The 19,411-nt window shown below is 65.7% G+C and overlaps 2 protein-coding genes across 2 annotated transcripts; one reads left to right on the top strand and one right to left on the bottom strand.

The window, feature by feature from the left end:
* Positions 1 to 2,370: 2,370 nt before the first annotated feature.
* KLHL21 (kelch like family member 21) lies at positions 2,371 to 11,927 on the top strand. The gene is made up of 4 exons (XM_037498946.2): positions 2,371 to 3,391; positions 5,706 to 6,111; positions 8,667 to 8,739; positions 9,219 to 11,927. Exons 1-4 carry the CDS (start codon positions 2,371 to 2,373, stop codon positions 9,510 to 9,512), a joined length of 1,794 nt encoding a protein of 597 aa, XP_037354843.1. The 3' UTR covers positions 9,513 to 11,927.
* A 1,115-nt stretch (positions 11,928 to 13,042) lies between these two features.
* Positions 13,043 to 19,360, bottom strand: ZBTB48 (zinc finger and BTB domain containing 48). Its single transcript, XM_037498944.2, has 11 exons — positions 19,329 to 19,360; positions 18,199 to 18,895; positions 17,524 to 17,765; positions 15,919 to 16,030; positions 15,280 to 15,372; positions 14,859 to 14,945; positions 14,614 to 14,768; positions 14,148 to 14,284; positions 13,909 to 14,073; positions 13,474 to 13,562; positions 13,043 to 13,392 (listed from the first exon to the last, which is right to left on the bottom strand). Exons 2-11 carry the CDS (start codon positions 18,886 to 18,888, stop codon positions 13,096 to 13,098), a joined length of 2,067 nt encoding a protein of 688 aa, XP_037354841.1. The 5' UTR covers positions 18,889 to 18,895; positions 19,329 to 19,360; the 3' UTR covers positions 13,043 to 13,095.
* Between the last annotated feature and the right edge of the window lie 51 nt (positions 19,361 to 19,411).

The following is a 19,411-nucleotide window of genomic DNA, read 5'->3' as shown; positions in this document are numbered from 1 at the left end:
ATACAAAAAAATTTTTTTCAAAGAAATTATTTAGGTAAACACCACTGTCATGATTATGGAAAAGATAAACTCCTAAAATTGTCCTGGCTGAAGCTTAACCTATAAATACATTTTCCCACAAACTGTTGCTGAATTGACAAGTTTATCCTCTTCCTTAACCAACCATAGCGCTTCCCGCACATGGGGTTGGGTGATAAAATTTGGGTTTGAATCCCCTTCATTAACAACAGTTTGCCGGCTGTATGGGCTGTATGGATGACATGGGAATGGGTGGCCACTCTCCCATTTTGAACTCAGGAGACTGATGGGTTGATGTGTTACTCAAAATTCCAAACACAGCTGACAGGTCTAAATCTGGGCCTGCCTTTTCTAACCACATTCCTTTCAGGACTTGCTTCAAAAGCTGGCCTGTTAAGTCTGGGATGTTAATAATAATCTCCTTTTTTACTCAACAACTGAATCTTTCATTCCACTTTGACTTGTTTTCTTTCTTTAATGCACAGATTGTATAGGTCTGGCACAGAAAGCAGGAAAGGCAAGCAAGCAAAAACAAAAACAAACCTAACCACACAGAGAAAGTGTGAACCTCACACTTTTGTTACGCCTATGAAAACATCGATCAGGCCCTATCACGGGGCAATCTGATTCTCACAAGATGCGCTGGAGGGCTTCCCCTGGTGGCACAGGCGGTTGAGCACAGCGCGGTGAAGCTGTCCGCAGCCTCTGCAGCGCTGCGGGTTCAGTCCTGGCGGGCGGGGGAGATACCCACATGGAGCGGCAGACCTCGGCAGTGTATTTGTCAGTCTGCCTGCTGTGTTCCCCGCTGTCTCTGGTGAATCCACCCACCCTCCCGCACATCTGGCCTGTACCCCAGTTCTTGTATGCATGAGTGAATCAATCTTTAAAAAAAAAAAAAAAAGATGCGCTGGAGCAGGAAGGTCGTCCCTTCCAATACTTAACTCTGTGCTCCTCAGGGCAGCCCAGGAGGCTGCAGGGGGGTCTGTCGAAGCCCCCTTAGAAACACACCAGGCTGGCCGCGGATCTGCGCTGTGGAAGGCCGGCTCCAAGGCTGTGGTTGGTGCAAGGTGGGCGGGGGCCGGGGCTTCCCCATCCACATCCCGCTTCCTGGCCGCTCAGCCTCTGTCACGGTCCGTGCGCGAGGGAGCGATTGGCCCGGCTCCTGGGCCCAGGAATGCGGCGCTGCCCTTCCCGGCCCATCTATGGGCATCGGCGGCCGGCGGGTACCTGCTGTTTCCTCCCTGAGCCCGGCCTCCCCTGCTGAAATGCGGGCCAGACGTGTCCCCGCGGCAGGGCGGGCAGGGGCGCCGGCAGCTCCCTCCTCTGCGGGGGCCGCGGCTGGGCCTCCTCGGGGGCTGCGCTCGCTCGGCCGGGCCCCGGGCCCCGGACGGCTCCACCCCCGTGGGTGTGGGGGGACGCGCTGCCCGCGCGGGGGGGGGCTGTGAAATGACAGAAACTCGGGTTTCAACTAGGAAACCCGGGCACTGGAGGCAACAGGAGGGGCTTTCCCAAACCTGAGCACGGCAGGACTCACGGAACCAAAGAAAACAATGGCTTCCAGCGAGTGTTTTCAGGAGGTTCTGTGGAGAGTGAGCTAAGGCGAGGCCGGGGCCTCCCTCGCGGCCACCCGGACAGCCTCACCCCCCGCCCGGGCCGGCCGTGCCCGGCTGACCTTGGCCCGGGGCTGGGGACGGGGCTGGCAGCCCGGGGCTGCCTTCGGGCGCCCGCGCGTTCTGCGGGGCGCACTCGGGGCGCCTCGCGAAAGCTCAGGGCTCTCCCGGCCCCCGGTTTTCGGCCCGGCGCCTTCCCCCTCCAGGAGCGGCGGCGGCGCGGCCCGCGCGCCCGGGCACCGGCGGGGCGGGCGCTGCGCCCCGTCCAGTCCGCGCGCGGGGCGGGGGCGGGGGGGGGGGGGGGGGCCTGGCTGGAGGCCTGACGTCCCCGCGGCTGCCGCCCGGCGGGGCCCGGGCTCGGGGCGGGGGAGCCCGAGCGGCGGCGGCCATTGTGCCGGCCCAGCGCCGGGGCGGGGCGGCGGGCAGGCGGCGCGACCGGGCGGCCGGGCTTCGGGGCCGGGCTCGCCTCCCCGCTCCGCCGCGGCGGCCGGGCCGGGGGGGTCGGCGAGGCCCGGGGCGCGGGGGGCGGGCGGGGCGCGGGCGGGGCGCGCGGTGACTCAGCCGGGCGCGGGCCGGGCGCGCGGGGGTTAAGTGGGCGGCGCCGCGCGCCCCGCCCCGCGCCCGGCCGCCCCCGCGAGGCCGCCCGCCCGCCCGGCCCTACTTATAGCGGCGGCGCCGGGCGCGCCGCGTCTCTCCCGCGGCCCCGGCCGGGCGTCCCCGCTGCGCGCCCCGCGCCCGCGCCATGGAGCGGCCGGCGCCCCAGGCCGTGCTGCCCTTCTCCGACCCGGCGCACGCGCTGAGCCTGCTGCGCGGCCTGAGCCAGCTGCGCGCCGAGCGCAAGTTCCTGGACGTGACCCTGGAGGCGGCGGGCGGCCGCGACTTCCCCGCGCACCGCGCCGTGCTGGCCGCCGCCAGCCCCTACTTCCGCGCCATGTTCGCGGGGCAGCTGCGCGAGAGCCGCGCCGAGCGGGTGCGCCTGCACGGGGTGCCGCCCGACACGCTGCAGCTGCTGCTGGACTTCAGCTACACCGGCCGCGTGGCGGTGAGCGGCGACAACGCCGAGCCGCTGCTGCGCGCCGCCGACCTGCTGCAGTTCCCGGCCGTCAAGGAGGCGTGCGGCGCCTTCCTGCAGCAGCAGCTCGACCTGGCCAACTGCCTGGACATGCAGGACTTCGCCGAGGCCTTCAGCTGCGCGGGGCTGGCGAGCGCGGCGCAGCGCTTCATCCTGCGCCACGTGGGCGAGCTGGGCGCCGAGCAGCTGGAGCGCCTGCCCCTGGCGCGCCTGCTGCGCTACCTGCGCGACGACGGGCTCTGCGTGCCCAAGGAGGAGGCCGCCTACCAGCTGGCGCTGCGCTGGGTGCGCGCCGACCCGCCGCGCCGCGCCGCGCACTGGCCGCAGCTGCTCGAGGCCGTGCGCCTGCCCTTCGTGCGCCGCTTCTACCTGCTGGCGCACGTCGAGGCCGAGCCCCTGGTGGCGCGCTGCCCGCCCTGCCTGCGCCTGCTGCGCGAGGCCCGCGACTTCCAGGCGGCGCGCTACGACCGCCACGACCGCGGGCCCTGCCCCCGCATGCGCCCGCGCCCCTCCACCGGCCTCGCCGAGATCCTGGTGCTCGTGGGCGGCTGCGACCAGGACTGCGACGAGCTGGTCACCGTCGACTGCTACAACCCGCAGACCGGCCAGTGGCGCTACCTGGCCGAGTTCCCCGACCACCTGGGCGGGGGCTACAGCATCGTGGCGCTTGGCAACGACATCTACGTGACGGGTGAGTGGCCGGGCGGCCCCGGGAGCGTCCCTCGGCGGGACTGGACCGCCCTGGAGGCCACTGTCCAGCTTCCTCTCGGAGCTGGCCTTGGGCTTCCCCGGCAGGTTCCTCTCTTGGGTCCAGAGACCCCCGGGTGTGACTGGGGTCAGGGAGCTGCTTGAGCAGCCCCGTACCTGGCAGCGCCCGCTCCTGTCCAGGATGTGCCCCCCCCTTTTGCTTGCAGAGTGCTGGACCCCGAACAATGGGTGCTTTCTTTTCCCGCCTGAGGAATGCAGGCGCCGGCTGGAGGCTGACGCGCCCCGTGAGACATCCGTCTCCCCCCGGGGCTGGCTTCCTCACCACCGAGGCACCCCGGCCTGCTGACGCGCTCAGTCACCTCTTTGTCACCGGTGACAAGCTCCCGGGCCTGCACCTTCGTGTGGGTCACGTGTCGGGCTGCTCCGGCCCGCACTGTAAACACAGTCACATGCTAAGAGGTTTTCCTCCAGTTACTTGGCCCAAACCCCAAAACACTGCCGAGTCACGCTGGGCGGGTCCCGCCAGCCCCAGCCCTGGGCTCTCCCACACTTCGTTACAGAGAAATCCCCCTTCAAGCTGGCGGCCCCTCTGCGGTGGCGTGAGGAGGGCGGTGGCCGTGCTGGCTATATAAGGAAAGAACCAGCGCCACCCGGGGCCCCTCGGAGGCTCTTATCAGCCAGGGGGCCTGCGGGCAGTCCGTCCCGTGGGGCGCTGGCTAGAGACCCGGCGCTTCCCCCCGGGGACGCGCTGGGCTGCGGCCACCCCTTCCCGGGCCTCTGCGGAATCAGAATCGGGCCTTTTCTGATCCCGGGGTGGCCTGGGCGGGCGCGGAAACACCCGTCTGGCCGGTGAAGTCCCTCCCAGAACTGGTCAGACTGGCCCCACTTTGCTCACTTCCATAAATGTCTCCGCTTCGGGCTGGCGGCTGGGTCACTCCACCCAGCCGCCTGCGGGGGATTTCACAGGGCCTGCCTGGCCTAGCACACAGCTGGCCCCACTTCACAGGGACTGGGCTCTCTCCCTTTAGCCGCTGGAGGCAGACAGGATGTGGTGCCTGCTCTGCTCCGGGGGCCCCGGCCTGGGGGCATCGCTGGGTGCTGGGGTGCCCTCACGGGGGATCCAGTGTCCTGGTAGGCCTGGACTAACTCCGTCACCATCACCGCCTTCGTGGGCTTCCTTCGTGTCTCCCGTTAGCTCTTTTTGAAATAAAAAAAACAGAAGCAGGCGTAGCCCCCTCCTTAACCATGGGGCTCTGTTCCATGACACCCCCCACCCCGGTCCGAAGTCTCAAGCAGTGCTGAGCCCATAGGGACCTGTTGTCTTCTCCACTCTCATACCCGAAGTTTGACTCACCGGTTAGGCAGAGTGAGAGAGTGGCGTGACTGGTGATAAGAGGGAGCAGTTTTAACAGCGTGCTGTGACCTGGTCTCTTGATGGAATGTTTTGGGCTGTGGAGATCACCGCTCCAGACAGGGGGGTCACCATCGCACGTGGTCAGCCTGGCAGGTTTTTCCAAACAACACGCCTCAAACCTGCACCTACAGGAAGAACTAGCACCCGAAGCCCCACGCGTGGCCTGAGAGCTCTTGCTCCAGCACAAAGTAGAGTTTCTCTCGGCTCGACCTGGAGCAGCCTTGGTTAGGAAGGGGTACCAGGGAGCCCAGGCTCTGGTGCACAAGTCCCTGTGCACCCCAGCGTGCCTGCTTTGTGGCTCCCCTTCTGGTGTAGATGTGCTGTTAGGCAGTGTGAGTGGGGGCCAGCATGTGGCCCCAGGGCCTTGGCTTCACCCTGGTAGTGTTTTTCTGTAAAGGTATTTTTATTTATTTATGCACAGAAGACCCGGGGTTTAGGCCAGAGGTGCAGGGGTCGAGAGGATTCACCAGAGACAGAGTGGGGAGCAGAACAGGTGGATCTACTGAAATACACTGCCGAGGGGAGCAGTGGGAAGGCAGGAGAGGTCTGCTGCGCCGTGTGGGTAGCTCCTTGGCTGGGGATGGAACTTACTGCCTGGCAATAAATAGCTTGATAGTGCCTAGGCCCAGGCAGGCCCCCTGGTGGTGGTTTAAACCTGAAGCTCGGCTGACTGTCTTCTGGGCCTGGGGTTCCTTCCTGCATTCCCCCGGCAGAGCCCCTACACATTCATATCATATCATATCATATCCACGGCAGAGCCCCCCCACATTCATATCCAAAAGGCCTGTGAGGTTCCTTCCGCCGGGAGACACCACCCACTGGGCAGTGCAGGGAGATCCAGTGGGCACCCTGGGCTGACCACCCACCCCCTGTGCCCCTGCAGGCGGGTCTGACGGCTCCCGGCTCTACAACTGCGTGTGGCGGTACAACTCGAGCGTGAACGAGTGGACGGAGGTGGCGCCCATGCTGAAGGCCCGCGAGTACCACAGCTCCTCCGTGCTGGACGGGCTGCTGTACGTGGTGGCCGCGGACAGCACGGAGCGCTACGACCTCAACACCGACTCTTGGGAGGCCCTGCAGCCCATGACCTACCCCATGGACAACTGTTCCACCACGGCCTGCCGCGGCCGGCTCTACGCCATCGGCTCCCTGGCCGGCAAGGAGACCATGGTGATGCAGTGCTACGACCCCGACGTCGACCTGTGGTCCCTGGTGGACTGCGGCCAGCTCCCGCCCTGGTCCTTCGCCCCCAAGACGGTGACGCTGAACGGACTCATGTATTTCATCAGGTGAGTCCCCGTGGAACTGGACTGACAAGGAGACCGAGGCGCTGGGTGCTGAGGCCGGGCTCGCTGACCCCTGAGGCTGGGCTCTGCCTCCTAGGAAGGTTTCCACGGGCGCCCCTAAGCAGGTGCCTCCATCTTGCGGAGACCTCGTGGTGTCCCTTCGGCTGGACTTGCTTCCAGAGGGGCCTCCTAAAATACCCAAGTGGTTCTTGTATTTTCTCTGTTCAAAAGGACCCCGGCAGGGCCTGGCATCGGATCAGGGGCAGCTTTTGACCCCTCGAGTCTTTGTGGCCGTGGCTGGCGGCGGGGCCACGCGGTGGAGGAGCTGCCCCCACTCCCGCCCAGGGCTCAGTGTCTCCCCCGGCATAGCAGGCCTCAGAGTCTTGTCAAATGACGACTTCTGGGGAGCCCCGAAGCTGCCCGTGTGTGATGAGGACAGTGAGCGGGTGTCAGGGCCCTGGTGTCCGGTGCTGCCTGTACCTCAGCGATGGCAGGAGGGTTGGGACGCTTGCCCATGGCCCCCAGCTTTATGTGGGGGCTCAGGCTTGGGAAAAGGGCATCCACCCCGGTCCCCAGGAGGCATCCCTGGTCTGGGCGGTGGCCTGGGCAGCGCGGAGTGGACACGGCCCCCTCCTGCTGGCTGGTGGACACGAGGGGCCAGGAGCTGGTGTGGGCGTGACGGTCTGCTGCTCCCTCTGGCCCATGGTCTGCCTGAGGGAGCAGGGCGGGAGAAGGGGGTCGCTGTGAACAGCGCTGCCCTCTGTCCGGTCCGCCTGGGGTTTTGAGTTGGGATTCAGCAGACGAGTGCGCTTTGCTTCTCAGCCTCCCCCACCCCCGCCCCCGCCCCCGGCTTCCTGGGTGAGCACATCAAGAACCGGCAGCGTTGCTTGTCCTCACCCGGCAGCAGCCTGCCGTCGGCCCTGAGAACACCCTGGAACCCCAGCCAGCGCCTGGGCTTCTTACAAAACACCTCTGACCTTCGGCTTGCTCTCCCTCCCCCAAGTCCGGGTGGTTGTCTTCAAAGAGGGGGTGGCAGCTGCTATAAATACCACCCGCAGAGCACCAGTGCCTGGCCTGGGCCTCGCTGGCCGTTCCAGCCCAACACCCTTGTGAACAGCCTCCCACCCTGTGGCCCCCGGTCACACCCAAAGGCTTCCTGTCTGGGCGGGGCCCGGGTCTCCCTTCCTGGTCTGTCACTTGTTTGTCACTAGGCAACCTGAGACTTTCCCTACCCCGCACTGGGAAAAGGTGGGTGTCCCAGTGAGGTCGCACAGGCTCGGGGGGGCAGCCGGTGATGTGCTTCAGCCCACGTGGAAGCCCCGGGCCCTCCGCCCCTGGTGTGCTGTCGGCCTTGCTCCAGGTGCCTGAGTGGAGCTGGGGGCCTGGCCGGGCCTCCCAGACCAGCCCCAGGGCCAAAAAAAAGTAAGCAGTCGGGAAGGGCCAGAGCTTGCCCCGGAGTTGGGAGGCCGGCCTCCACCTGAAGTGGGGGACAAGTCTGACGCCTTCACTGGTCCCTGTTCATGCGCTCCAGAGCCCCATAACCCCCACCCGACACCTGTCTGGAAGTCGGGTGCTGTGTGGACGCCTCGCTGCTCGCGCTGCTGTCCTGGGCTGAGCAGGTACCCGTCTTGGTCCCGGCGAATGAAAAGTGGCCCTTGGCTGGGCCTCCCCGGCCCCACACAGGAAGGGGTGGGCCCTGTCCCGCCCCCAGGCTGCGGTCCGTCTACCCGTTTGTCCGCTGGGGGTGGCAGCCCAGTGGGTCCCGGCCTTCCTCGTCATCACCTCGACCACAAACAGGATGGTTTTCACAGTTTGAAATGATGGGGGAATCAAAGCAAGAGTAACGTGTTGTGTGAGAGGTTCTACCGAACCCAGGTCTCTGTCCATAGTGAGGTGTGTGGGCACCCAGCGGCCCCAGTTTCCTGTGCCTGGGCTCCGAGCCACTGCCAGGCCCGGGCTGCTCCCCATGGGCGCCCCTGCCACCCCCTACCTGTGCTCCTTGTCACTGTTGCTACTTGGGGGGCCGTGCCTCGGAGCATCAGACAAGGCTGGAGGGGGCCCCAAAGGGAGGGGCGTCGCTGGTGCCCTCATCCTGTGACGGTGCCTGCTGGGCTCCGAGGACACAGCAGTGATGGGGCAGGACTGGAGGCCGCGGCCATGGGGCAGGCGGGTGTGCTGGAACGGGAATTCTGGAGGCCTGGCAGGGCGGCCCCAGGGGGATGGGAAGGGTGAGTAGGAGCCCATTCAGGGGGTTGGGGTAAGTTCGGGATCTGAAGGAGACCCCTGTGGCCGCAGTGAGGGGCAGGGGCCGCCTCGTTGGTGCTGGGTAGCATGGAAGGGTCGAAGCTGCCAAGGGCGTGATCTTTCAGAGTCGGGATTGAGGCTGATTCTGGCCAGAGTCTAGACCGGAAGTCAGCTGTGCCGCCCAGGTGGGCTTCATGACCAGTTGGGCTGCCAGCGGCCATCAGAGACGTCCCCCATGGAGAGGGCCCTGGAGGACTCTCCTCCAACCCTCCCCGCCCAGAGTGCCCCCCTCAAACTCCCCGCCTCCCCCACAGGGACGACTCCGCCGAGGTGGACGTGTACAACCCTACGAAGAACGAGTGGGACAAGATCCCCGCGATGAACCAGGTGAGTCTGCAGGGGCGCCGGGCAGGGTCCGTCACGGGGACCGTCCTGGCGGGCAGGGCCGTGCTGGCCCTCCTGGGGCTCTCTGACGAGACCTGGCGTCTCATCTCTTTGCACTTGGCCGCAGACACGGAGACCTTCGGTTAGACCCCCGGGTCACGCGGCTTGGTCGTCCGCTGCGGCCAGTACCGATTGGTCGCCTGCTGCGAGCCGGCTTCATGCTGGGGCAGTGTCACAGAGGGACAGTCCGTGCAAAGGCCCGGAGGAGGGTGCGACACAGGATGAGCTCAGACAGGGCTTGGGGACTGACCCTGGGGTACACTAGGAGGCGACTGCTGTGCTCTCAGCACGACATAGACCGGGACTGTTGGGACAGACCCACCGCTGAGTCCCCAAGCACCTTCTCCTTGGAGCGGGGTCTGGCGCGCTGTGTTGCCCTTGCTGCCAGCCTCCATTCACCCACCCACCCCTTTGACCCACAGGTGCATGTTGGGGGCAGCCTGGCCGTCCTCGGAGGAAAGCTCTACGTGTCGGGAGGTTACGACAACACCTTTGAACTCTCAGACGTGGTGGAGGCCTATGATCCAGAGACTCGGGCGTGGAGTGTGGTGGGCCGGCTCCCAGAGCCCACCTTCTGGCATGGCAGCGTTAGCATTTTCCGCCAGTTCATGCCCCAGACGCCCTCGGGCGGGCGCGGCTTTGAGCTGGACAACAGCAGCAGCTACATGGACCCTGGCCGGCCCCGGCCGCCGCAGAACCCCAGCGAGCCGCACTAGCGCTGGCCTGGCCCAGGGCGGGCCTTGGTGCAAGTAACTGGCACCTCTGGGGGTCGTGACCCCTCCTTGTGCACATGGACAGGTGGAGCACCAGCTCCTGGGCTACATGAGCCCGGGGATCTGGCGCCCGGAGAGTTTCTGCATTTAGAGCGTGGGCTCAGCTGCTTAGGGTGCCCAGACCTGGGACGCAGGCCCCGCCCTTCGTCCAGAAAGACCTGCCTCCTGGCCGGCACTGGGCTCCAGCTCCAGCATGTCGCCCCAGCTCACCAGCGCAGAGCCTGCCTTCCCTGCTGCTCCCTCCCACAGGGAGGGCTGCTTTGAAGTCCTGCCTTGGAGCCTGGGGGTGACGGGCCTGCCCCCCACGCTGTCTGCCCTGGAGATCGGGTATCAGGCACAAGGTGGCTGCAGCAGGGTTCCGGACTCCAGGCCTGCACTTGGCTCTCCCAGCAGTCTGCTCCCCAGCCCCTGCCCCTGCCAGGGTCTCATCAGAACACCCCATCAGGAGGTAAGCTGAGCCCAGGGCGCTGGCAGTGGGATGTAGCAGGAGTGTGGTCCTCGAGGGGGCCCAGAGGGAGCTGCTCAGTGTTTTTTGCCTCCAGGGGACCCGGGTGAGGCAGGTGCTGGGCCTCTGGCTCTCCATCCACCAGCCTTGTGTCCTCACCTGGACCTTTGTCCCAGGCCATAAGGGTTGGATGGGAGCCTGCAAGTGCAGACTCACGGGCGTCACCGGGCGCCAGCCAGGCCCCAGGCCAGAGCGGGCCTGTGAGAGAGCCGTCCTCAGGCAGGCTGGGCAGCGCGGTCGGGCCCTCGGGAGGCAGGGGGTCGAGGAAGCAAGGTTGGGGTGGTCAGAGCTCCGTGTCCATGATGGTGTCGCTCTGGAGGCGACACTCCTGGGAAGCCTGGGCGAGCCCCCGCTGTTCTCTGGGGTGATGGTATTTCTGTAGACCCGGTGGTCTCGTTCCTCCAGGGCCCAGGCGGCCTTGCGTCAGTTCGTCCTTCCCTTCCAGGAGGAGGGCGTTTTCCTCATTAGATGAATTGAAAGCAAATGTTCCCAGCACCGCCGCCTCCTGGTGAGCTAACTTGGGGGTGTGTTCTTGGCAGGACCCTGAACCGTGGCGCTGAGGCCCTCGCACTGGCCTGACGGCGCGGGTGGTTCTGGGAAGGCTCCCTGGTGCCTGCCACGCCGGGACCCTGGGGCTATGGGGCGGTCCTCCTGCTCACAGCTGCCCCTGGGGCCCCTCTTTCGCCGTCTGGCTAGGCCTCTTGCAGGGATACCCGCGGCTCCCAGCCCACCAGGGGCCTCGCTCACATGGTCGCCCGGGCACTGTTGCTTCCTGCCTCAGCCCTAGGAGGGACTCAGCAGTCTACCTGCTTCTGCAGGTCTCAGCCTGGGCCCTAGGGACATGCCTCCCCTCTGCCCAAGTGTTCTGGGGTGAGCAGGGCTGACCTGCTCACATAAAGCTTTGCTGGGAAGGGGGCTGCAAGCGTTTTCTTCTTGTGCGGCCAGCTTTCGGAGCCGCCTCGGCCGTCGTGGTCAGGTCTGGGGGCCAGAGCCGGTCTGGGGCCCAGGCGCCAATTTGGGGCTCAAGCCTTTGTGGGGCTCCCCTGAGGAAGCCCCCTCTGGGCAGCTGGCAGATGTGGGCCAGTGAGCCCAGCCAGCATCTGGGTTTTCATCTACGCGTTCACTCGCTAGAACCCCCAGATCCTGTCCCAGAGGTGTAGCGGAGGCAGTCGCCTAGGCAACAGCAGGTCCCTCCAGTGGGTGGGCCAGGGCCAGTGACCGCCCTTGAGAAACCTGCTCCCCTACCTTGCCCGCTCCCTGGGTGTGGGTCCTGAGCTGGGGAGCCCCCACCCCTTCCTGCTGTCTGTACACTGGCTGGGACAGGCCGGCCAGGGCTGGGGCTCCACGTGCTGGATTCGTTGCCTGGCTGGCCAGTGCCAGGGGCTGCGTCCGGCTGCAGGACACGTTAAGTTATGAGAATTCAGTGACGAGTATTTAATGAGGTTCTTTATTTATGTGATTCAGAGACTCCTGTGGACTCTAGGACACCCTCCTTCCAGTGTCCAACACCCAGTTCCAGCCCCGCGCAAGGGGCCGACCTGCGTATTTATTTGTTCTGTAGGCGTACGTGGCCAGGATCCTGTGTAAGGTTTTAGGGTGCCTTATTACACTTTTTGAAATAAAACCATTTCCTATACGTTGGTGTCCCTGGCCTTTATTCCGCTGCTGCTGCATTTCTGGGACCTCTCTGGGCTGAGGTCGACCGGGGCCAGGAAATTAGCAGCGGTGGGTACAGGGGTGGAGTCTGGAGGGCAGATTCGTGCCAGCAGTCACGCCTATGCAGCAGCAGGGGCCGCACCTGAGAGAGGACTGTGCGGTCTCTGCCCCCACCCCCCTCCAGCGCGCAGAGCCCCGTGAGCATCTGAATGATGCCCATCGAGCCTGAGTGAGCAGGGAGAGGCTGTCTGGGCCGGGGAGGCGTCTGGCCCCAGAAGTTGGCCAGGGGCTGACAGAGAAGGTGGGTTAACCAGTCTGGCCCCGAGCTGTGCACGTAAGTGGCCCGGCGGGGTGGGTGCTGCAGCGTCCCCCAGCGATGGGACTCCATCTCAGGGTCGCGTGCACCGGTCACGTGGTGCCTCGGGGGCCACTCCGGGCAGCAGTGTGGCTGCAGGGTTAGACCCCCATCCCATCAAGCAGTGGAGGGACTTCTTTGGTCACTGCCTGGGCCAACAACATGGCGGAAGTGATGGACTTCCAAGGTCCAAGGTGTTAAAAAGACCCCGCAACCTCAACCTTCCTTGGGATGGTTCCCCTTGGCACCAGCCACCAAGAACCCGGACCAGTGCCAATAGGGCCTCGAGGGCAGACTCCAGGGCAGCCGGACAGTGAGTTACCCATTGAGGGGACTATCTAGAGGCTGGTTCTGTTAGTAGCTCTGCCCCCGCCTAGAGCCGTCACTAAGGGAGCTGGATGTCAGGGCAAGTGACCGTGACAACTATGCCCTCTTCCAAGGCACGGCGGTACCCCACTTCAGGAGCTAGGGAGCCTGGGGACCATCAGGGCCTCTTGCCACACTGGGCCCCATGTGGCTTGCGCCCCAAAGCAAGTAGGGCTCCCCAGGGAAAGGCCCCGCTGGGCAGCCACATTTGGGTCCAGAGGCCCTAGCCACGCCCCTCCCCAGGCCCCTGTGCTCACGCACACCCTCATGCGCCCTTGTCTGGGGCCAGCAAGGACTGCGGGGACCGCCTCCACACCCCTGGCTGGCAGCACCCCAGCCTGAGCAGGGGCCCCGTGCCATTCCAGGCCACTGCTCAGCTGAGACTCCGGAAGGACAACGGGGAGATGCACGCCGGGCGCGTGCCTGGCTACATGTCGGGCCCCACAGCTCTGGGCCAAGTGCTGCGCCCGGGTCTCCGACAAGAAGCTGCTGGCTTAACAGGCGCAGGCGCCCTCCCTTCTCAGGACACGTGAGCAGCACAGCCCTGGGGCCGGTTACCGGGAACAGACCACCGGATGGGCTGACGTGCTGGAGTCCAAAGCCGTGTGGTTTATTGGGGGAGGGAGTCGGTGGGCTGTGGGGGGCTACGTGTCACAGTCCTCGGGGATGGAGGCTGTGATGATGAGGGGGGGCTCCATGACCCCTGGGCTCGCAAAGCTCTCCTCCGCGCACAGTCTCTGGCCAGGGAGCTGGGAGGCCAGGCCGCCCTGGGCCAGGGACTCCACGATGACCTCGGCCGAGCCCACCTCCAGCTCAGCGGGCGGCTGCAGCGCCACAACCACCACCTTCTCGTCCTCGATGACCAGGTTCCGGAGCTTGCGCTGCCGGGGGTTGTAGTTCTCCACCCGGTCGTGGATCTCCATGTGCCTCCGGAGGTGGGCCTGGGGGCGAGCGGGCACTCAGGGCCAGGCTGGACGGAAGTGGGGGGGGGCGAGCGGCAGAGCAGTGAGCCGGGGACCTACCTGGCGGGTGAACTTGTAGCCACACTCGGTGCACTCGAACTTCCTCACCCCCTTGTGCCTCCGCACGTGCACGCGTAGCTGCTCCACGGCTGCGGGAGGGAGGGCGGGGCTCAGGGAGATGGGCGGTGGCAGGGCCTGCCCTGAGGAGAGGCGGCAAGCCCAGGGCAAGCAAGGAGCCCTGGCAGGAAGGGATGGGGGGGCGGTCCAGCATCCAGGGGATGCCCCTGTGACCCAGGCCGAGGGCTCCAAGGCTCCGCCCCAAGGCCGCCACCGCACAGGCCCTGAGGGGCTCCCCCACCAGCGAAAGCATAAGCAGCTGCGTGGTGACATGGGGGAGGTGGAAAGGGGAAGCTCTGGCGTCGAGAAGAGCACACACAGCCGCCGCTGCTCCTGACTTTGAGACCCCCCCAACTCTGACCCCGCCAACCCAGGTACCCTTGAAGGTCTTCCCGCAGATCTGGCAGAAGTGGGGCCGGCCCTCCTGGTGGCGGCTGGCCACGTGCCGCAGCAGCGGCCCCTTCTCGGTGAAGCGCTGCTGGCAGAACTCACAGCTGAAGGGCCTCTCACCAGTGTGAGTGCGGTTGTGCTTGTCCAGGCTGGCTGTGGGGACAGGGTGAGGGCTGAGCCACAGGGCCGTAGGCCCACGGGACGGGAAAGGGACGGGCCTGCCTCACCTTGGGTGCGGAAGGTCTTGCCACAGAGGTGGCACTGGAAGGGCTTCTCGCCCGTGTGCGTGCGCAGGTGCATGTTGAGGTTGGCCTTCTGGGTGAAAGCGTGGCTGCAGAACTCACAGACATACGGCCGCTCGTTCCTGTCCGGGCGGGGGGCACAGCAGAGGCAGCGATCAGGGAACCGGCCCCTTCGCGCTCTACAGTGGCGAGCAGGCCTGGCCTCGGATTAAGGGAACAGGCGAGGCCAAAGTTGGCCTCCTTGAGCCATGGACACTGGCCTGGGCTACGACAAGGAGCCTGGCAGGAGGGCTTGGGCAGTGCCAGGAAGGGGGCACCGACTCCATCCTAAGGTCACACTCAGGGAGGCGCAGAGCCTCCTCTTAGCCTGAAATCCCCTCCCCCAGACTCTTGGCTTGGCAAACTCGCTCCTGCCAGGAAGGGCAGGGGGAAGCTGCCTCCCTGGCCCCACCTGTGCTTGGCCTTGATGTGCATCTGCAAGCCATTCCGGCTGGAGGCCCGGTGCCCGCACTCCTCGCACACAAACAGCTTCTCCCCGCGGTGCTTGAAGGCCTCGTGCAGCTGCAGCTCCGTCCGGGACAGGAAGCACTTGGCACAGGTGGGGCACTGCGGGCGGAGGGAGCAGGGTCAAGATGACCACAGGGCGGGGCTGCCTACACTGGACCCGAGAACGCCCTAAGCACAGCCGGCACGTACCGCGTGGGGCTTGGGGGCGCCGTGCAGCTTGATCATGTGGCTTTGCAAGTCCTTCTTCTGCATGAACTGCTGGGAGCAGGAGGAGCACTGGAAAGCGGGCGCAGTCACTTCAGAGGCAGCCCGCGCCAACGGGACCCTGGGCACCCAGGCTTTAGGGCAGCAATCTGAGGGCAGGCCCAAGCCAGAGATCCCAGGGGGCTCTGTGGCTACTGTGAGGCCAGGCCCACAGGGGTGCTGAGCTTGCCCTCCAGGGAAAGAGATGAGGTGCCAGAAAGAGCTCGTGGTGCTGCCCATTGGTTTGGGGGCACTGGATGGGCAGGGAAGGCTGGCAAGGGGGAGGTGCCTGCCACCAACCCACATAAAGGGCTCGGCCAGGGGAATCCCGGGCTGGACCACGGCGCTGGGGACCGGCAAGCCTGACCTTGTAGGGCATCTCCCCGGTGTGGGACACCATGTGCACCCGCAGCTCCATCCTCCGGCGGAAGGTCTCCTGGCACACGGAGCACGTGAAGACCTGGTAGTGTGGGGGCAAGCAGGGCTGGTGTCAGGGGGCCCTCTGCCTGCGACAGCAGCCACTGCCTGGGTCTGCCCGAAGCAGGGGCACTAGGCTGGGAGAGGGCAACAGTAACTGCTGCCCTGCCGCTGCCCCTGGCCGAGTGCTGCACACCCACCAAGCTGGCTGGGGCAGGGAAGGGGCGGCTTTACCTACAGCCCCTGCCCCAGGAAACAGGCCTCTGGCGAGAGAAGGGTGGAGCTCAGCTGGCCAGCAGGGCAGGGGGTGCAGCCAGGTGGCCTCTCAGCAGCCATCCCCCACGGTGGCACCCCTGTTCCCTAGCGCAGGGGCCTGGGCAGACAAAGGCCCTTCGGGGGCTTGTCCCTTCCGCGCCTAGGACCTGTGTCCCCACCTGTAACACCGAGGGGGGACCCGACAGCATCCAAAGTAGCTGTAGACCCTCTGCGCTCGAGTTTAGTCCTGTCCCTTCCCCAGGGGCCCCTCCCGAAGGCAGGAGGACAGAGGCCCGCGGGCCCTGCCAGCAGGATCTGGGCCGCCCATGGGTACCTGTTCTGAGCGGTTCACACAGTTCCGGGCTTCGTGCTCCAGGAGATTCTCCTTCCGAAAGTAACACTTTCCACACTTGGGACACTCGAAGGGCTTCTCCCCTGTGTGTTTCCTGCCAGGAGTCACAGGCCGTCGGCTGAGCGGACAGCCCGCCGCCCAGCAGTGCAGCCCGAGGACTCCTGGGGCCGCCCGTGGGGGACGAGCGGGTAAACCTGCACGTCAGCCCAGACCCCCTCCTCTGCGAGGAGAGAGGGGCCGCTCAGAGACCCCCACCTCTGCCAGATCCACACAGGCTGGCGGGGGCTGGCTGACCAACACGGCTCTGAAGGCGGAAACGACCCCCGAGTCCGGACTCCCGAAACCTGCACGGGGTCTCCCTTCAGAACTGAGGCCAGAATCTGACAGCGCCACAGCTACCGCCACCCCAAGGGTGGCCGGGCCTGCCCACAGCACCCCCGCCCCGGGCTGCTGCCTGAGCCTGCCCCCTGCTCTCCGGGCCTGCCTCCCTGACGTGGCTGGACCTCGGGAGCCAGACGGGCATGAACTGCGAGTCAGCTCTCGTCACTGCTTTGTTCACGGCCCTTCACGCTGCCCACTTCGCCCTGAGCAAAGACCTGGGGGCCGTGGGACCTCCCTCCCAGGCCCCTGCTGCTCGCTGACCACACTCGCGCCCCCCCAGCGCCTCTGCTCTGGCTCTTCCCTCAACCCCTGCCGCTTGCTCCACCGTCTGCTCGGCGGGTAACGACCGTCCTCCCCCACCCGCTGACCCCGTGAGGCCGGGCCCCTCCCAGCTGTCAGGGCCAGCAGGGCAGCCCGCAGCCCAGGTAGGCATGGGGGTGGCCCCAGCTCCTGAGCCTTACACTGCGGGAGCATCCAGGCCATGCAAGCCCCCACCCCCCTTTCCTCCCCTCCTGGGGCCTCCCCAGACTCCACTGCCCCAAAGCGGGGAGCGCAGCAGCGGCCATGGCCTCCCAGAGCACCTGCTGTGAAAAGGCCCCACCTGGCTCGGCCAGGAACTGCACCACTGACTTGCGGTGTCCAGGGGTGTCCCCCCAGGAGCAGCGCAGCCCAGAGCCGCTCGGCGACCGGGACACGCTGTCAAACTCGGCAGCCCAGAGCCGCGCGGCCACGGAGCACGCGACATGTGGCTGACGCGTCCGGGCTGCTTTCACCTCGGTTGCTTTTAAGTTACAACAGCTTCGCCAGGCGTCTGGTTACCTCAGCGGGCACTGCAGGGACACCCGGAGCTGGCGTTTCCCCAGAAAAGACAGCGCCGACCCTGACGATTGACCTCTCGGCCGAAGGCCCCACTGCCAGGCTAAGGAACCAGCTGGGGTCGAGGCTCAGCTCCGTGCAGGCCCCGGGCTTCGAGTGCCCTGGGCATAGGCAGCTGGAGGTCAAGGTCCACAGAGGGCGGGGCCTATGGACAAGCTGTCCACAAACCCCTCCAGCCGCAGGCTCATGGGGGAAGGGGAGAAAGGGGGAATCTGACCCCAACCTGGTGCCTCAGGCCCACCCCCCCCCCGCAGAGCCCGGGCTGACTTGCCCCCACTCCCCCAATGTGCAAATGCAGGCAGAAAAGAAAATAAAAAACAGAAGGTTTACCTGTTGTGGACTTTCAGGTAATATTTGCTGAGGAACTTTTTATGACACGTGGGGCATTCAACAGGCACCGCTGTACCTTTTCTGTTCTCAGCGGGCTCGGCGGTGAGGGACGCCGCGCTCGGGGCTGGCTCAGCAGCACACGGCTGCCGGATTACGTTTGATTTCCTCCTGCTTGGGACAGTCTCAGTCTCAGAAACATAGTCTCCGTCGCCGTCGTCCTCAACTTGAACCACCACTTCCCACTAGGGCAGAAGAGGCAGAAGGAGGGGGCGAGATCGGCAGGAACTCTGGGGAGTAGCTGGCCGCCCCGCAGTTCCAGCCCCCCCATGAGCTCCCTGCAGGGCCCCAGGGCAGGCAGGATCTGAATCTCGGATTTGGAGGATAGTGGCTCTACTTGCGGGGAACTAGAAGTGTGGCTGGATTTCACCACCCGGGGGAAACACCTGTAGCCCTAAAGCCGCCCCCTCCGACCTAAGAACTGGCAAGTAGGGACAGCTGTGACTCGAAGAGGGTCAGCCCGACACTGCAGGACAGACCCGCTTCCTATGTTTGAGGAAAGGCTGCTCCAAACCCACGTAACTGAGCTTCTACCTTGGGGTCCGGATTATCTCGGGAGCGAATCCACTTCTCTCCCCACCTCCTGCCTTCCCATTTCCAGCACCCTGAGCACAGTACCTCACTAGTCCCGCCTTGCAGCTGGGCACCATCAGCCTCAAAGGGCCTCGGGGGTACTTTGCAATCCTCAGGCTCCTTGTCCTCTGGGGGACAAAGCTTCAAGGCCTGCTTGAGCTTCCCACGGAGAAAGGAAGGGCTCTCACTATGAGCAGGGAGACCAAGCTGAGGTCCCTGGGGGCTGTAACTGCCACTGGGTTCCTGATCCTTGGGGACTTGACCGAGAGTCCTTGAAACTTCCTCTTCCCCCAAGCTTGCAGGCTCCTTCAGATGGCTAATCACATCCCGGGGGGCAGGTTTCCCCGGCCCACTGTGGCCATTCGGTGCCTGTCCCATTGAGGTTTTGGGCTTGAAACTCTGGCACAGCTCCACGGCCTCAGGCACTCGTAACTCCCTGGCAGCCAGGAGCACCTGATCCCGGTTTCCCGAGGTGAGGGCCAGGTGACCAGTGTAGAAAAAGTCCAACAGGAGGCCAAAGATCTCAGCAAAGACGGCAGGGAGGACAACACTGCCCCCAGAGCCATCCCCATTAAGGCTCTGGAAGAAGTGGCTGCAGCAGGCAAGGACGCTCCAGTGTGCCTTGAACACCAGGCCCCCGACGTCCAGGGTGGCGTCGCAGTACTGGCCCTTCTCCCGCTGCTTGTTGAGCTCCTGCAGAACCCTCACGCTGTGCTGCACGAAGGAGCCGTCCATGGTCCGTCTGCGGGGGGAAGGCAGAAGTGACACCGTGGCCAGCCCGCCCCGGGGTGGCAAGAGGGGAGGGGGTCATGGACTCTGCTCATCAGAGGGTCTGGGTCGAGGCCAGAGGGGCTACTGGGCGCCTCCCCGGCAGGGGCCCGGGCAGTGAGAGCAGCGGGCGGGGGTCAGGCGGACCCCCGCGAGGAGGGGCCGGGCGGGGCACAGGGCCGGGTCGTGGGGGGCTGGTGGAGGGTCAGTCTGGGAAGAGGCGCGGGGTCACGCGGCCCGCGCGGCCGGCACGGCCAGGGACCCGCGCGGCGGGCGGCGGCGGCAGCGAGCGGAGCCCACGCCGCGCCCACACACCCCGGCCTCCGGGCGGAAGGCGGCCGCGGCCCCACGCGCGCCAGCGGCCCCGGCGGCCCGGCGGCCCCCCGCCCCGGCCCCCGCCTCCTCACCGGCCGGTCCGCCCCCGCCGCCCGCCGGCCGGCCCCGCCGCCGCCCGGCCCACCGCCCGGCCGTACGTGCCGGCAGACCGCGG

Source organism: Talpa occidentalis, unplaced genomic scaffold (assembly GCF_014898055.3).
Source record: "Talpa occidentalis isolate TD23 unplaced genomic scaffold, MPIMG_talOcc4v2.1 talOcc4.9, whole genome shotgun sequence".
In the NCBI taxonomy this organism is placed as follows: Eukaryota; Metazoa; Chordata; class Mammalia; order Eulipotyphla; family Talpidae; genus Talpa; species Talpa occidentalis.
The sequence above is the reverse complement of the archived record's forward strand: the minus strand, read 5'-3'. Positions and strand labels throughout refer to the sequence as shown.

Excerpts from the sequence above, each read along its gene's own strand:
- KLHL21 (XM_037498946.2), top strand. The coding sequence starts at position 2,371 with ATGGAGCGGCCGGCGCCCCAGGCCGTGCTGCCCTTCTCCGACCCGGCG. Across the intron at positions 3,392-5,705 it reads CAACGACATCTACGTGACGG|GCGGGTCTGACGGCTCCCGG; the intron begins GTGAGTGGCCGG and ends GTGCCCCTGCAG. Across the intron at positions 8,740-9,218 it reads AGATCCCCGCGATGAACCAG|GTGCATGTTGGGGGCAGCCT; the intron begins GTGAGTCTGCAG and ends TTTGACCCACAG.
- ZBTB48 (XM_037498944.2), bottom strand. The coding sequence starts at position 18,888 with ATGGACGGCTCCTTCGTGCAGCACAGCGTGAGGGTTCTGCAGGAGCTC. Across the intron at positions 16,031-17,523 it reads TACCTGAAAGTCCACAACAG|GAAACACACAGGGGAGAAGC; the intron begins GTAAACCTTCTG and ends GACTCCTGGCAG. Across the intron at positions 14,946-15,279 it reads CCGGGGAGATGCCCTACAAG|TGCTCCTCCTGCTCCCAGCA; the intron begins GTCAGGCTTGCC and ends CCCGCTTTCCAG.